Here is a 16,528-nt window from a genome sequence, read left to right as displayed (position 1 = left end):
CTTTATTTGTTGGAAGCGTTCACTGCACTGAGCTGCTCAGGTAGTCCACGGCAGAATGCTATTTTGCTGAGTGGTGACATTCCCACCTCTTAGCAAATAGCCGTGTGTTCCAACTGGTGCCAAGCCGGGTAGCCCGCACATCACCTGAGCAGCTCAGTGCGGCGAAAGCTTCCAACAAATAAAGGAGCTTTAAGCATATGAAGTTTTTTATACTTCATGACTGAAATTGCATATTATTTGTTCCAATTATAAATTCTAGCGCTTGTGACACATCAGAGACTTTATGTAATTATATCAATTTACTGTAAGACAATGAGTATACAGACCTCAATGTGACTTGCTAAGATTTTGAGTGTAAGGATACAATGTTTGATTTGCACTCTTCTAATCTAATGTAAGGGTTTTGTATGCAGAACTTATTGATTTATATTTTGCAAGTTCCAATTTTTTTGAGTGGTAATATTTGTAAGACGGCTAATTTTTGGGATGATGTACTGGGTTTTCGATAAATAAAAGCAAAACATAGGTTTACTAACTGGGACACAGCAGTCTGAAGACTTTTAGCAAGAGAACTTAAAGGGACATGCAACCCATTTTTGTCATTCATCATACATATAGGTCATTCAAGTTTGAACAACTTTCAAATGTATTTCTTTTATTATTTGCTCCATTTTCTTGGTATCCTTTTTGAAGAAGCAGCAATGCACTATTGGTAGCTACATAAACACATAGATAAGCCAATTATTAGAGGTATATATGTGTAGCTACCAATCGGCAACTATCTCCCAGTTCCTTAGTCTACCTATGCATGCTTTTCAACAAATGATACCAGGAGAACAAAGACATGTTGATAATAGAAGTAAATTGGAAAGTTGTTTAAAATTGTATGGTCTGAATCATGAAATAAATATTTGGGGTTTCATGTCCCTTAAATACGCTGTTATTGCTGGAAGTGAAAAGATGAAGTGCTTGCATTAAAGGGACATTTAACACCTGATGAAAATTGCTAAAACCTACTTTTTCTTACTAATAAAAAATAAAATAATCACTGCTGTCTATTTCATCTGTTCCTCTTACCCCAAACTGTTGAAGAATATTGTTTTGAAGTACATCATTTATCCAGTGCTTGATTCTACTATGTAACCTGCCATATTGTAACGTACGTTTCAGGGGCACAGTACTCACATGCTCGTGATGCAGTCACATGACACACACATTGTTAGAGAATCACATCTGTGTGAGCTGCAGTGTCTGAACATACATATGTCACTCATAGTATAAATGTATTAGCTTTCCCCATCCATTTATATACACACATTATGCAGCACAATTTAAATAAAATGCTCTATAAGCACTGTGTTTGTTTTTAGCGCCCCCCACAGTTTTACTCTTCAAACTACCCACAAGTTTTATGCTCTAAGCAAAGCGTTTGCAGTACATGGCTTCAGGCACTATTGTCATTGTAAATCATTACAAGCTCCGGGAGGGGGAAGCTCTCAGACACGCTGCATATATTCGGTGCAGAAGATTTCTGCTTCTCATGACCGCTTCTGCTTATGTAAAGAACTTGTACCAGGTATGTGATCAGTTAGGGTGTGACAGGAGCAGATTACACTGCTAAATAAAACAAACGATCATTACTAACCAATCACTAAGCTGGTACAAGTTCTTTACATGAGCAGAAGCGGTCATGAGAAGCAGAAATCTTCTGCACCGAGTATATGCAGCGTAGCGTGTCTGAGAGCCTCACCTTCCCGGAGATTGTAATGATTTACAATGACAATAGTGCCTGAAGCCGTGTACTGCAAACGGCTTTGCTTAGAGCATAAAACTTGTGGGCAGTTTGAAGAGTAAAACTGCGGGCGGGGGGCGTTAAAAACATAAACACAGTGCTTATAGAGCATTTTATTTAAATTGTGCTGCATAATGTGAGTATATAAATAGATGGGGAAAGCCAAAACATTTATACTGTGAGTGACAAATATGTATGTTCAGACACTGCAGCTGTGTGTGTCACAGGGTCGGCTCCAATGGGGGGCATTGGGGGGCAATGCCCACCAAAATGGAATGCTGTGCCCTCTCGAAAAATATTGAAATGATCATACGCTTTTAAAAATAATAAATACCATAATGAATTGTTATGTAATGCTGCATGCTGGGGGCGGAGTTAGCTGCCAAACTGTGAGGTCGCATCTGAAGTTAAAAACTTTTTGGACTTGTCTTTAACCCTATTAATTTTACCTAACTATCATGAGTTACTCATTTTTTTTTTTAGACATTAGACCATGATAAGAATATGATTGTATCATATAAATATAAGTCTATAAATGGCTACCGGCATCTATCGACGCCTCAAAAGTGCACTGTGATCTTAGGCCGGGCCAATCATATTCTTATAGGTTCACAGTACATAGGTTTTATTAAGTAGCCTGATATCCGTTAGTTATTGCGAAACAGGTATAGCTAAATCATAACTAGCAGTATCCTCACTGCTATTGCAAACAAAGGGGTTAATTGCATTGGGGGATTTGGGGTGCATGGCTGTTTAGGGGACATGATTGAGATTTGAGAATGAAATTAAGGGTTTTACATATGTGCTGCATGCAAAGGATGTTTACTGCATTTTTTTAATACATTCATTTGTGTAAGCTTGATGACCTCCTACCACTTCAATTAAATCTTTCTTCTGACAAATAATCACTTTTACTGTACTTAACCTAACCATGACCCAATCACACACAAATAAATTATTATTTTTATTTTTTTCTAAATAACTACTTTTGATGTAAATTGTATTTCTAATCTGTAGAATATCAGTGGTGTGGTTGCGGCCTTTGCAGATCTTTTGCAAGTCAGAATTCCCAACAGCTATGAGGTGAGCAGTGCTCCAGACACTGGCTCAATGATATTAATGAATGGGCACAGAATAAACCCTGGCATGGAATATAGACCACAAGTGTTACGTCATCGCCCTAGAGCAGGATCTATGCCTCCAGCAAGGTTAATTGGCCCCTATGGGATTAGACCACACAACTTGTCATTTATGCCAAGTAATAATGGTAAGTCCTTATTGTGTGTTTGTGGCTTTTTTATTGAGCGAAAATAAAGAAATCATGACAAATAGTTTGTACATAAATGTTTCAGATTTTGATTTGTTAATTTGATATCTATTTATCCACACACAGGTATGTCAGGATACAAACCACAAAACCAGAACATTTCAGATTCTCCAGTCCTGAGACCCTCTTGGTGTTGTCACTGTAAAGTAGTTATTCTAGGCAGTGGCGTTAGGAAATCTCTCAAGGACACAACTTTTATTAAACAGGTATACACAAATAAATTATTTGATCCATAATTTTTTCTTGATTCTTTATTGACTTAATTATGCAAAGTCACATTGCAAAATATGTTATGCAAATTCATTCATTACATATGGAATGATATAATTAGCCTATTACTAAAATATTTCTTATTTTAATCAGTGATGATTTGCACTAGGTGTTTAAATGATTAATAAAAATTAAGTTTAATTAAAACTCCCTGTTTAAGAGATTTGCATTTGTAAAGCAAAGGTGATGCAGGTTTTCTAATTAAATATAATTTTATATCCTCAGGAATTCCTTCAGAGCCCTCAAAGGATGGATGAAGACCTTGTATTTTGTAGTAATAACTGTTTTTTGCTGTACTCTGCTGCACAAACAAAACATTTGGAGAACAAGGTAGCATAATTTGGTTGTTTGCTTTTGATAACATTTCTCCATGTCAATCTAGTCCATATTTAGCCATGCAAAATACTTTATGCTAATGTGTAATTAAATATGATAGAACATGTGGTTCTGGTGGTGTGCAAAAAAGTGTCTTCTAGAAAGAAAAACAAAAAAAGAGATCACCCTTAAATACATTTGTTATAAGAAAGTAAAATACTTTTTGAAGTCCCAAAACATTTTTTGATTTTCACTGAGAGAGTGATAATTAGAAAAAATAAACTTTAAAAATGAAAGATAATTAAAACACTATTCCATTAGTAGATGTAATATAGTTAAATCATTATATTATATTAGCCCTTGCATTATGCCCAACGTTTAGTAGTGCTATCTACAGAAGTGTGAGATGAAGAGCCCAGGACTCAGTTAATGGTACTTTCTATTAACGGTCCATGTTGGGGTTTTGTATGTTTGGTCAGGTTTTTTTTTGTTTTTGAATTTTTTTACTCTAAATGAGATTGGACAAGGGTAGAAGCATAGCTACATATTTTCCACAAAACTTTTAAGATGGTGCAAAGTGGCAAAAATATTTATCGGATGATGTAAGTATAACATTTAACATTCTAGTGTTATGGAATGGTGAATTGATGAGGAATGTGGATCCATATAAAAAAAATTGATATATTTAGAAAATATTGCTCATATGAGTGCTGATGTGACAAACAAAGGCACTGTCACTTACCATGTAAGTACAACAGAAAAATCATGGCCATAGAATGTTCATAGGCTTCCCCCTCCAATTGACTGTGTAGTATTTTTGGGGATACAAGTTTTATTGTTTGATACAAATATGCAGTTCATAGATATGGTGCAAAGCAATGTTATAAGACAGTGGCAGTAGGTTTGTAAAGGATAGGTAAGTAATTGCTACTAGGCTTTAATATTCTGTAGCTGTGCATATATGCATTACCATATGCACTAAATAATTATTTCTTTTTTAGTGTCGAGATCCTTTAGCAACTCCATCTTCAAAGGAGGCACCACCAAAATCATGCCATCAGTACAGCACCAACACTTCTACTCTTGATGTTCATTGCCTTCCTTTGTTACAAGAGAAGTGCTCACCACCTTCCTCACCCCCTCTATCTTTTCCTACTGCTGCTTTTGAAAATGCTAAAGTTGAGGCAAAACCAGATCAACTAAAAGTTACTGTGAAGTTAAAGCCACGGCCTAGAGCAGTTCACAGCAGTCTGGATGATTCTCGTCCTGCAAACAAGAAATGGAAAGGAATGAAGTGGAAAAAATGGAATATTCAGATTGTTATTCCTAAGATGCCTTTCAAGCCTCAGTGTGAAGCTGAGATAGATGAATATTTGAGAAGACTGGGAACATCGTTAAGGCCTGATCCTTTACCCAAAGACTTTAGAAAATGTTGTTTTTGTCATGAAGAAGGGGATGGGCTAACAGATGGACCTGCAAGACTTCTCAACCTTGATCTTGATCTTTGGGTCCATTTAAACTGTGCTCTTTGGTCTACTGAGGTCTATGAGACGCAAGCTGGTGCCTTAATTAATGTTGAACTAGCGTTAAGGCGAGGTTTGCAGATGAAATGTGTGTTCTGTCATAAAATGGGAGCCACCAGCGGTTGCCACAGGTTAAGATGCACCAATATTTATCACTTTACCTGTGCAATAAAAGCACAATGCATGTTCTTCAAAGACAAAACTATGCTTTGCCCCATGCACAAGCCAAAGGGAGTTCATGAGCAAGAACTTACTTATTTTGCCGTCTTTCGAAGAGTTTATGTACAGCGTGATGAAGTGCGACAGATTGCAAGTATTGTCCAACGTGGGGAACGCGACCACACTTTCAGAGTTGGTAGCCTAATCTTTCATGCTATTGGTCAACTTCTGCCACAACAAATGCAGGAATTCCATTCTGTGACAGCTCTCTTTCCAGTTGGTTATGAGGCCAGCAGATATTATTGGAGTATGCGATATGCCAATAAGCGATGTCGATACCTCTGTTCTATTGAAGAAAAGGATGGCTTTCCATTATTTGTTATCAGAGTCATTGAACATGGGCATGAAGATGTGATTCTTACTGACTCTACACCAAAAGGTCAGCAAGCATAGTTACTCTTTTTTCTGTGGTTGAAAATATGGTTAATTTGCAATTTATAATTTGCATTTTTATTTGTTTTAATCTGTGCTAGATAAAAGAAAGCTTTTTCACAAATTGTATGTAGATAGATATAGATAGGTATACCTTTAAACTGACATTAGTTAATTCTGACAACATGAAGGCTTGCAATTGTAAAGTGTGAATCCATCATAGATAGGGCTAGATTACAATTGGATTGGTAGTTTGCTCTCTTGCGTTCCATCGTTAAAACCGCTAGATGTATTTTTTTTTTGCACTAAGAGATTCGTGCTCATATTAAGAATTCAAAGTAAAAGGTTTGGCTTATGCGTTCATAAAGTATACATGTGTGTACATATGTATTTATATATGTCTGTAAATACATACTGTATATACAAATAGAAATGCCAACGTGTTTGTGTGTGTGTGTGTATGTATATATATATATATATATATATGTATACACATACACACACACACACACACATATATATATATATTTCTTTCATGTAATTAGCAAGAGCCCATGAGCTAGTGACGTATGGAATATACATTCCTACCAGGAGGGGCAAAGTTTCCCAAACCTTAAAATGCCTATAAATACACCCCTCACCACACCCACAATTCAGTTTTACAAACTTTGCCTCCCGTGGAGGTGGTGAAGTAAGTTTGTGCTAGATTCTTCGTTGATATACGCTCCACAGCTGGCTGAAGCCCGGTTTTCCTCTCAGCGTGCAGTGAATGTCAGAGGGATGTGAAGAGAGTATTGCCTATTTGAATTCAATGATCTCCTTCTACGGGGTCTATTTCATAGGTTCTCTGTTATCGGTCGTAGAGATTCATCTCTTACCTCCCTTTTCAGATCGACGATATACTCTTATATATACCATTACCTCTACTGATTCTCGTTTCAGTACTGGTTTGGCTTTCTACTATATGTAGATGAGTTTCCTGGGGTAAGTAAGTCTTATTTTCTGTGACACTCTAAGCTATGGTTGGGCACTTTTATATAAAGTTCTAAATATATGTGTTTAAACATTTATTTGCCTTGATTCAGGATGTTCAATATTCCTTATTTCAGACAGTCAGTTTCATTATTTGGGATAATGCATTTGAATATTAAATTTTTCTTACCTTTAAAATTTGACTTTTTTTCCTGTGGGCTGTTAGGCTCGCGGGGGCTGAAAATGCTTCATTTTATTGCGTCATTCTTGGCGCGGACTTTTTTGGCGCAAAAAAATTCTTAGTCATTTCCGGCGTCATACTTGTCACCGGAAGTTGTTTGTATGTGTGTCATTTTTTTGACTTTTTTTGCACCAAAGATGTCGGCGTTACCGGATGTGGCGTCATTTTTGGCGCCAAAGCATTTAGGCGCCAAATAGTGTGGGCGTCTTTTTTGGCGCTAAAAAATATGGGCGTCATTTTTGTCTCCACATTATTTAAGTCTCATTGTTTATTGCTTCTGGTTGCTAGAAGCTTGTTCATTGGCATTTTTTTCCCATTCCTGAAACTGTCATTTAAGGAATTTGATCAATTTTGCTTTATATGTTGTTTTTTCTATTACATATTGCAAGATGTCTGATTGACCCTGGATCAAAAGCTACTTCTGGAAAAACGCTTAACTGAGTTCAGTTCTACCAAAGCTAAGTTCATTTATTTTAAATGTTATAAATGTTTATCTTTAGCTATGGTTTGTAATAAGTTATTATGATATACTTTTACATGCAGAATCCATTAGTATTTATGCTTTATTGCCATTCTTACATCTTATGTACAAGAAATATTTAGAAGATTTATAAGAAATATTTTTCTGATTCTATTTTAAAGGCTTTGTCTGACTTCGTGCCTTCTAATAAAAAATTTTAGGTCTTTTTCACTTCTTTTTTAATTATTGAAGTTTCAAATGACCAACAACATACTGTTTTATCCTTCTCTGATGATGTTTTTTCTCTTTCAGAATTTTCTTCATCAGATATTGACACTAACAAATCTACTTTTTTATTATTTTTTTATTAAAGTACATTTGTTCTTTGTTGAAAAGGTGTTGATTATTTTGGATATTAAGGTAACTAGTTCTTTAAGACTAGCTGACACTATTTCTGCTTATTTATTCTTCTGTGTTTTCAGAAGTTTTCTTTCCAATTCCTCATACTAGGGAATGGAATAGGCTGAGAATTTTCTTTTATTCATTCTTCAAAGGTTTTAAACTATATTCTTTGCCAGCAGTTAAATTCAATTTGGAGGGTTCTCCAATTTATTGGGGCTATCTCTACTCCTACTAATTATGCTATTGTTTCTATAGCAAAATAGTATTTATTTTCCTTTAGATGGTTGTATCTTATTTATGGAAAATTATTTAGTTTCAGGTACTTTTCTTGCTCCTGTGATTTATTTGGATGTTGCAATTGCTTCATTTTTGTTCTGTTTACTTTAAGATCAAGTATCAGATTATGATTTATTTTAGCATTCTTAAGGGACAACATTTACTAGACTAGGTGCTGTTGCATTTGTCTTGTTGTTTTGCATTTATTGATTATGCAAGTCCACTGTATTGACTGTTCCTTTAACTGGACTATCATGCTAATAATTTCATTTGTGTCTTCATTTTATTGAATATTTTCGCAAATGAGGGTTAATCTATGTCTTTAGCTATTTTAGCTAGAGGAATTTTGTGATTTTTTTTTAAAAAAAAAATCCATATTTCTTTTGTTCTAAGATAATCAATTATTTGTTTTATAATTGGATTCAATTCTTAAAGGGCCATAATACCCAAATGTTTAAACACTTGAAAGTGATGCAGCATAGCTGTAAAAAGCTGTCTAGAAAATATCACCTGAACATCTCTATGTAAAAAAGAATGATATTTTACCTCAAAAGTTCCTCAGTAGCCACCTCCCATTGTAAAGGATTTCTAAGCAGCATTTTAGTATGTTTGTCCCGGGACATCCGAAGGGACTAGCATTGTGCACTCTCATATTATTTCACCAATCAGGTAAAGGAAGCTTACTATGAAATCTTATGAGAGTTAAGTCAAATCTCATGAGATCACAGTAAGAGTTCATGACCTCAGCACTGCTGATGCTGATTGGCTGCTGTTCATTTCTTCATTTTTTTAATTTTTTTACCTGCAGCTGGGAGCAGCTGAGTATAACTTTTTACACAGAACTAACTCTACTGAGCTGAGGAAATTGTGAGGTAAAATATCTTCCTTTTTTACATAGAGATGCTCAGGTGATATTTTCCTGTCAGCTTTTTACAGTTATACTGCATCAGTTTCAAGTGATTTAGCATATGAGTATTATGTCCCTTTAACTGTTACTCTGGGCTTCAAGATTGAGTTCTAAGACTAAAACTTTAAGCTTATACTAGTTTGGTTGTTCTTATTAAGGAACGAATTCCTGAGTTCTTTCCCAAGTAACATGTTTATAATTGGGGTTCGAAATCAGCTCCCTAATATTGCGATGTACGTGCCGTATTCCAGCTTGGCTGGCAAGGGGCAGGTTAAGACTCCTTTGAAATTTATTTGGTTCTATTCAGTCCAAATTTCTTTGATTTTATTCCAGTAAGGCTAACACTCTCTTTAAGTGTGTTTGGGTCCTATATATTTTGGGTACTGTTGAAGCATGGCTGGGCACCCATGGGGTTCAAGCGCTGCTCAGACCTGGAATCTTCTGGGGTATTTCTTCCAGTTCCATTTTTAGGAAATGGGTTTTGGAGTTTTATTCAAACTATTCTGCCTTTTTTTGGTCAGTGATAGCATTATTTGTTTTCATTAGATACAATAAATGCATATTTTCATTTTTCTGTTTTCATTCAGATTATTTTCTGAGGATGCGGAATCTCATATGATTCACTTGCTCTTCAGGACATAGTTAGAGGATCTTTTTTTCAAAAGCTCTTGATTCCTCACACAAGGGTCCCCTTTTTTAGGTTTCCAGATAGTTTGTGTCACTGTCTTTGTCTCTATCAGACAAGGGACAATTTTATTGTGTTCCGTTTGTCGGTACCTTTAGTCTCTATTATTTCCTTCGGTTGCTCTATATGCATAGAAGTTTTAGGTCTTATGGCCACAGCATTGGATTTAATTCCCTTTGCTCATTTTCAATAGAAAGAACCTTTCCAGTCTTTTATGCTGAATTATGGTGCAGGGATTCTAGGATTTCACATTTTAAATCTTCGAATCCTAATATTTATCTCTTGATTTGATGGTTAAGATCACCATCATTTAGTTCTACAGGTCTCTTTGTTTCTTTCAACCTGGACCATGATCTCTACAGATGCGAGTCTTTTTTGTTGGGAGGCTGTCTGAGGATCTCTGTCAGCACAAGGGGTTTGGAAATCTCAGGAGGCGAGATTACCATTTGATATTTTAGAACTCCGTGTTTTCTCAGAATTTTTCAGTTAGTTTCTTTTTGAAGAAGAGACGTTTAATGTTTTTCAAACAATATCACTACTATGGTGTATGTCAATCATCAGAGTAGGACTATCAGTCCTTAGGTTGTGACAGAAGTGTCTTGGATATTAGCTTGGGCTAAATCCAGCTCCTATCTAAATTCTGTGGTTTTTTTCCCAGGTATAGATATTTGGGAAGCGGATTATCTCTGTTAATCCAGCTTTTCCTCCGGGAGAATGGTCTCTCTTACCCAGATATGTTTTTCATCTCATCTGAATAAAGAACTTCCCAGGGGCCAATTAAGGTCCGGGAATCTTCAGGCGGAAGTAGTGTATGCATTGACATTTCTTTGGAATTATCTTTTTGCCTATTTCTTTCCGCCTCTAGTTCTTCTTCCAAAATTCTTATGGAGTATTTGTTTGTTATGCTGGTAGTTCCAGTATGGCCTCTCAGGTTTTGGTATACGAATCTCATTCGGATGGCCAGTTGCCAACGTTGGACACCTCCGTTTAAACCAGACCTTTTCTTTCTCAAGGCCATTTTTTTCTATCAGGATCTCAAATCATTAAATTTGAAGGGATGGAGATTGAACGCTTGGTTTTTAGTCATAGAGGTTTTTCTGACTCATTGATTAATACTATGTTTCAGGCTCATAAAACTGTCTCTAGAAAGATTTATATTGAGTCTGGAAGACCTACTTTTCTTGGCATTCTTTTAAAATTCATAGAATTTTATTATTTTTTCAGGTTGGTTTGGATAAGGTTTTGTCTTCAGTTCTTTAAGGAGAAATCTCTACTCTTTCTGTTCTTTTTATTACAGAAAAGATTGCTAATCATCCTGATATTCATTGTGTTGTGCAGGCTTTGGTCCATATCACACCTGTCATTAATTCAATCTCTCCTCTTTGGGGTCTCAATTTGGTGCTGAGGGCTTTACAGGCTCCTCCGTTTGAAACTATGCATTTTCTGAACATTAAATTACTTTCTTGGAAAAGTATTGTTCCTTTTGGTTATTTCTTCTGCTAGAAGAATTTTTGAGCTATCTGCTCTTTTTTGTGAATATCCTTTTCTGATTTTTTATCAGGATATGGCAGTGTTACTTCCTGATATTTATCACTTTTTTCAGGTTTTGATTCGTATCAAACCTGTCATTAAGCCAATTTCTCCTCCTTGGAGTCTTAATTGGGTTCTGAAGGTTTTTCAGGTTCTTCTATTTTGAGCATATGCTTGCTCTGGACATTCATTACTTTCATGGAAAGTATTGTTCTTTTTGGACATCTCTTCAGCTAGAACAGTTTTTGAATTATCTGTTCTTTCTTGTGAATCTCCTTGTTCTGATTTTTCATCAGGATAAGGTGTTTTTTTGCTGTCCTCATTTCAATTTTCACCTAAGTTGTGAATTCTAACAACATTAGTGGAGGAATTATTGTCTTTTCCTTGTGTCCTAATCCTAAGAATTCTTTGGTAAGATTCTTACATTCTTTAGGATGTGGTAAGAGTTTTGAAATATTATGTTGAAGCTACTCAGATTTCAGACAGACTTCTAGTCTATTTGTTATCTTTTTTTGTTTTGTTTTAGGAAGGTCAGAAGGCTTCTGCCATTTCTTTGCCATCATGGTTAAGCTTTTGATTCATTATGCTTATTTGGAGTCGGATTATTCCCCGTCTCAGAGGATTACGGCTCTTTTTACTAGGTCAGTTTCTACTTCCTAGGCTTTTTAAGAATGAAGCTTCTGTTGATCAAATTTGCAAAGCAATGACTTGGTCTTCTTTGCATACTTTTACTAATTCTACCATTTTGATGTTTTCTCTTCTTTAGAAGCAGTTTTTGGTAGAATAGTACTTTAGGCAGCTGTTTCAGTTTGATTCTTCTGCTTATAATTTAAGTTTTTTTCATTATTAAAATTGAAACTTTTGATTTGGGTAGTGGATTAATTTTTCAGCGGAATTGGCTGTCTTTATTTTATTCCTCGCTCTCTAGTGACTCTTGCGTGGAAGTTCCACACCTTGGGTATTTATATCCCATACGTCACTAGCTCATGGACTCTTGCTAATTACATGAAAGAAAACATAATTTATGTAAGAACTTACCTGATAAATTCATTTCTTTCATATTAGCAAGAGTCCATGAGGCCCACCCTTTTTTGTGGTGGTTATGATTTTTTTGTGTAAAGCACAATTATTCCAATTCCTTATTTTTTTTATGCTTTCGCTCTTTTCTTATCACCCCACTTCTTGGCTATTCGTTAAACTGAATTGTGGGTGTGGTGAGGGGTGTATTTATAGGCATTTTAAGGTTTGGGAAACTTTGCCCCTCCTGGTAGGAATGTATATTCCATACGTCACTAGCTCATGGACTCTTGCTAATATGAAAGAAATGAATTTATCAGGTAAGTTCTTACATAAATTATGTTTTACTTTCAACTTGTAATATGAGCAGAATTTAACTTGCGCGCAAAAAGCCACAAACATTCTGTATTACTTGTGCACAAACATCGTAATATAGCCCATATAGTTTTGCTTAATTTTGACATTTTGAGTGAATTCGCTATCAAAATGGTATTTTCTTTCATACAGGTGGTGAGAGTCCATGATCCATAACTCAAGGGAATTACCCTTTTCTGCCACTAGGAGGAGGCAAAGAGCCCGAAACCCCAAGAGCTCTATAAAACCCCTCCCACCTCACACATACCTTGGTCTTTACTTAAACAATGAAGATGTGTGTTTGATTCTTCAGAGAAAAGGGTTTTCCCTTTTCCCTCAGAGTACAGTGCTTGTCAGAGGGATGTATTTGGGGTATGGTTTATGTTTCTTTGTTTCACCTCATGCCTAATTTTTCATAAACCCTCTATAATCGGTCGCATGGACTTGTATTTTGCCTTCCTTTATGGATCTACAATATATTCCCATTTCCATAACTTCTGCTGATATGTTTCAGTACTAGTTTGGCTGTTTGCAGCTTGTTTGTTAAAGGACGAGTGTCTGTTGAATAGTACAATTTTAGTGCTTCCTGCCATGAATTTTTTTTCAATGCTTCAGTTTTTGAAGCGTTTGGCTGCTCTCTCACTTTCAAACAAGCAGTAAAGGTATTTCCTATGGGATTTTTGCCATGGATGCCCTCAGATGTGACATGAACTTGGGATTCTGTTATTTTCTACAAGATTTCCTCTGTGATACCTGTATCTACACTGGATGGACTCTACTGGATTCTTCTGCAACTGCATGCCTGGTAAGACGGTGGAGGGGTGCTTTTGCAGGTAAGTGCATTACCTTCGCACACACACTGCCCAGAGGCTATTTGTAGGTACTCAGTCAGGTACAACATAGCCAGGGGACTCGCTCTGTTTTTCCTCTTGACACACTTTTTATTGCCTATTTTGCAGGTTCCTGCATATTTTATATTGTTTTAAAACATTACAGTCTATACTGAATGGCTTTATTAACTCTCTGGCAGCTCTGTGGATACTTTTTAGCACCTTTCTGTAATAGGTGTTTGGTCCTTTAAGATATTTGCTGGCAAGTTTGTGCACTTCACAGTTTAGTTGTGCACTATAGTTTTGTAGGGGCTGTTTTTTTATGCTTATTTTGCTCAGTACAGAAAATGTTTGGGGAATTTTTCTCCAACATAGGTGTGTCCGGTCCACGGCGTCATCCTTACTTGTGGGATATTCTCTTCCCCAACAGGAAATGGCAAAGAGCCCAGCAAAGCTGGTCACATGATCCCTCCTAGGCTCCGCCTACCCCAGTCATTCTCTTTGCCGTTGTACAGGCAACATCTCCACGGAGATGGCTTAGAGTTTTTTAGTGTTTAACTGTAGTTTTTCATTATTCAATCAAGAGTTTGTTATTTTCAAATAGTGCTGGTACGTACTATTTACTCAGAAACAGAAAAGAGATGAAGAATTCTGTTTGTATGAGGAAAATGATTTTAGCAACCGTAACTAAAATCCATGGCTGTTCCACACAGGACTGTTGAGAGCACTAACTTCAGTTGGGGGAACAGTTTGCAGTCCTTTGCTGCTTGAGGTATGACACATTCTAACAAGACGATGTAATGCTGGAAGCTGTCATTTTCCCTATGGGATCCGGTAAGCCATGTTTATTCGATTGTAAATAAGGGCTTCACAAGGGCTTATTTAGACTGTAGACATTTTTTGGGCTAAATCGTTTGATATTAACACTTATTTAGCCTTGAGGAATCATTTATTCTGGGTATTTTGATATAATAATATCGGCAGGCACTGTTTTAAACACCTTATTCTTTAGGGGCTTTCCCAAAGCATAGGCAGAGTCTCATTTTCGCGCCGGTGTTGCGCACTTGTTTTTGAGAAGCATGGCATGCAGTCGCATGTGAGAGGAGCTCTGATACTTATAAAAGACTTCTGAAGGCATCATTTGGTATCGTATTCCCCTTGGGTTTGGTTGGGTCTCAGCAAAGCAGATACCAGGGACTGTAAAGGGGTTAAAGCTTAAAACGGCTCCGGTTCCGTTATTTTAAGGGTTAAAGCTTCCAAAATTGGTGTGCAATATTTTCAAGGCTTTAAGACACTGTGGTGAAAATTTGGTGAATTTTGAACAATTCCTTCATGTTTTTTCGCAATTGCAGTAATAAAGTGTGTTCAGTTTAAAATTTAAAGTGACAGTAACGGTTTTATTTCAAAACGTTTTTTGTACTTTATTATCAAGTTTATGCCTGTTTAACATGTCTGAACTACCAGATAGACTGTGTTCTGAATGTGGGGAAGCCAGAATTCCTATTCATTTAAATAAATGTGATTTCTCCAACATAGGTGTGTCCGGTCCACGGCGTCATCCTTACTTGTGGGATATTCTCTTCCCCAACAGGAAATGGCAAAGAGCCCAGCAAAGCTGGTCACATGATCCCTCCTAGGCTCCGCCTACCCCAGTCATTCTCTTTGCCGTTGTACAGGCAACATCTCCACGGAGATGGCTTAGAGTTTTTTAGTGTTTAACTGTAGTTTTTCATTATTCAATCAAGAGTTTGTTATTTTCAAATAGTGCTGGTACGTACTATTTACTCAGAAACAGAAAAGAGATGAAGAATTCTGTTTGTATGAGGAAAATGATTTTAGCAACCGTAACTAAAATCCATGGCTGTTCCACACAGGACTGTTGAGAGCATTAACTTCAGTTGGGGGAACAGTTTGCAGTCCTTTGCTGCTTGAGGTATGACACATTCTAACAAGACGATGTAATGCTGGAAGCTGTCATTTTCCCTATGGGATCCGGTAAGCCATGTTTATTACGATTGTAAATAAGGGCTTCACAAGGGCTTATTTAGACTGTAGACATTTTTTGGGCTAAATCGATTGATATTAACACTTATTTAGCCTTGAGGAATCATTTATTCTGGGTATTTTGATATAATAATATCGGCAGGCACTGTTTTAGACACCTTATTCTTTAGGGGCTTTCCCAAAGCATAGGCAGAGTCTCATTTTCGCGCCGGTGTTGCGCACTTGTTTTTGAGAGGCATGGCATGCAGTCGCATGTGAGAGGAGCTCTGATACTTATAAAAGACTTCTGAAGGCATCATTTGGTATCGTATTCCCCTTGGGTTTGGTTGGGTCTCAGCAAAGCAGATACCAGGGACTGTAAAGGGGTTTAAGCTTAAAACGGCTCCGGTTCCGTTATTTTAAGGGTTAAAGCTTCCAAAATTGGTGTGCAATATTTTCAAGGCTTTAAGACACTGTGGTGAAAGTTTGGTGAATTTTGAACAATTCCTTCATGTTTTTTCGCAATTGCAGTAATAAAGTGTGTTCAGTTTAAAATTTAAAGTGACAGTAACGGTTTTATTTCAAAACGTTTTTTGTACTTTCTTATCAAGTTTATGCCTGTTTAACATGTCTGAACTACCAGATAGACTGTGTTCTGAATGTGGGGAAGCCAGAATTCCTATTCATTTAAATAAATGTGATTTATGTGATAATGACAATGATGCCCAAGATGATTCCTCAAGTGAGGGGAGTAAGCATGGTACTGCATCATTCCCTCCTTCGTCTACACGAGTCTTGCCCACTCAGGAGGCCCCTAGTACATCTAGCGCGCCAATACTCCTTACTATGCAACAATTAACGGCTGTAATGGATAATTCTGTCAAAAACATTTTAGCCAAAATGAACCCTTGTCAGCGTAAGCGTGGATGCTCTGTTTTAGTTACTGAAGAGCATGACGACGCTGATATTAATATCTCTGAAGGGCCCCTAACCCAATCTGAGGGAGCCAGGGAGGTTTTGTCTGAGGGAGAAATTACTGATTTAGGGAACATT

The 16,528-nt window shown here is 36.7% G+C and overlaps 1 protein-coding gene across 3 annotated transcripts in view; it reads left to right on the top strand.

The window, feature by feature from the left end:
- Positions 1-16,528, top strand: part of KMT2C (lysine methyltransferase 2C) — a 418,185-nt gene that overhangs the window by 274,170 nt on the left and 127,487 nt on the right. For all 3 annotated transcript variants that reach the window (XM_053713806.1, XM_053713804.1, XM_053713805.1), the window contains 4 exons: positions 2,810-3,059; positions 3,186-3,325; positions 3,615-3,719; positions 4,706-5,825. In XM_053713806.1, coding sequence (XP_053569781.1) covers positions 2,810-3,059; positions 3,186-3,325; positions 3,615-3,719; positions 4,706-5,825 — 1,615 coding nt within the window. The remainder of the gene's footprint in view (positions 1-2,809; positions 3,060-3,185; positions 3,326-3,614; positions 3,720-4,705; positions 5,826-16,528) is intronic.

Source organism: Bombina bombina, chromosome 5 (assembly GCF_027579735.1).
Source record: "Bombina bombina isolate aBomBom1 chromosome 5, aBomBom1.pri, whole genome shotgun sequence".
NCBI lineage: Eukaryota > Metazoa > Chordata > Amphibia > Anura > Bombinatoridae > Bombina > Bombina bombina.
Note: the sequence above shows the minus strand (reverse complement) of the source record. Positions and strands in the feature narration are given on the sequence as shown.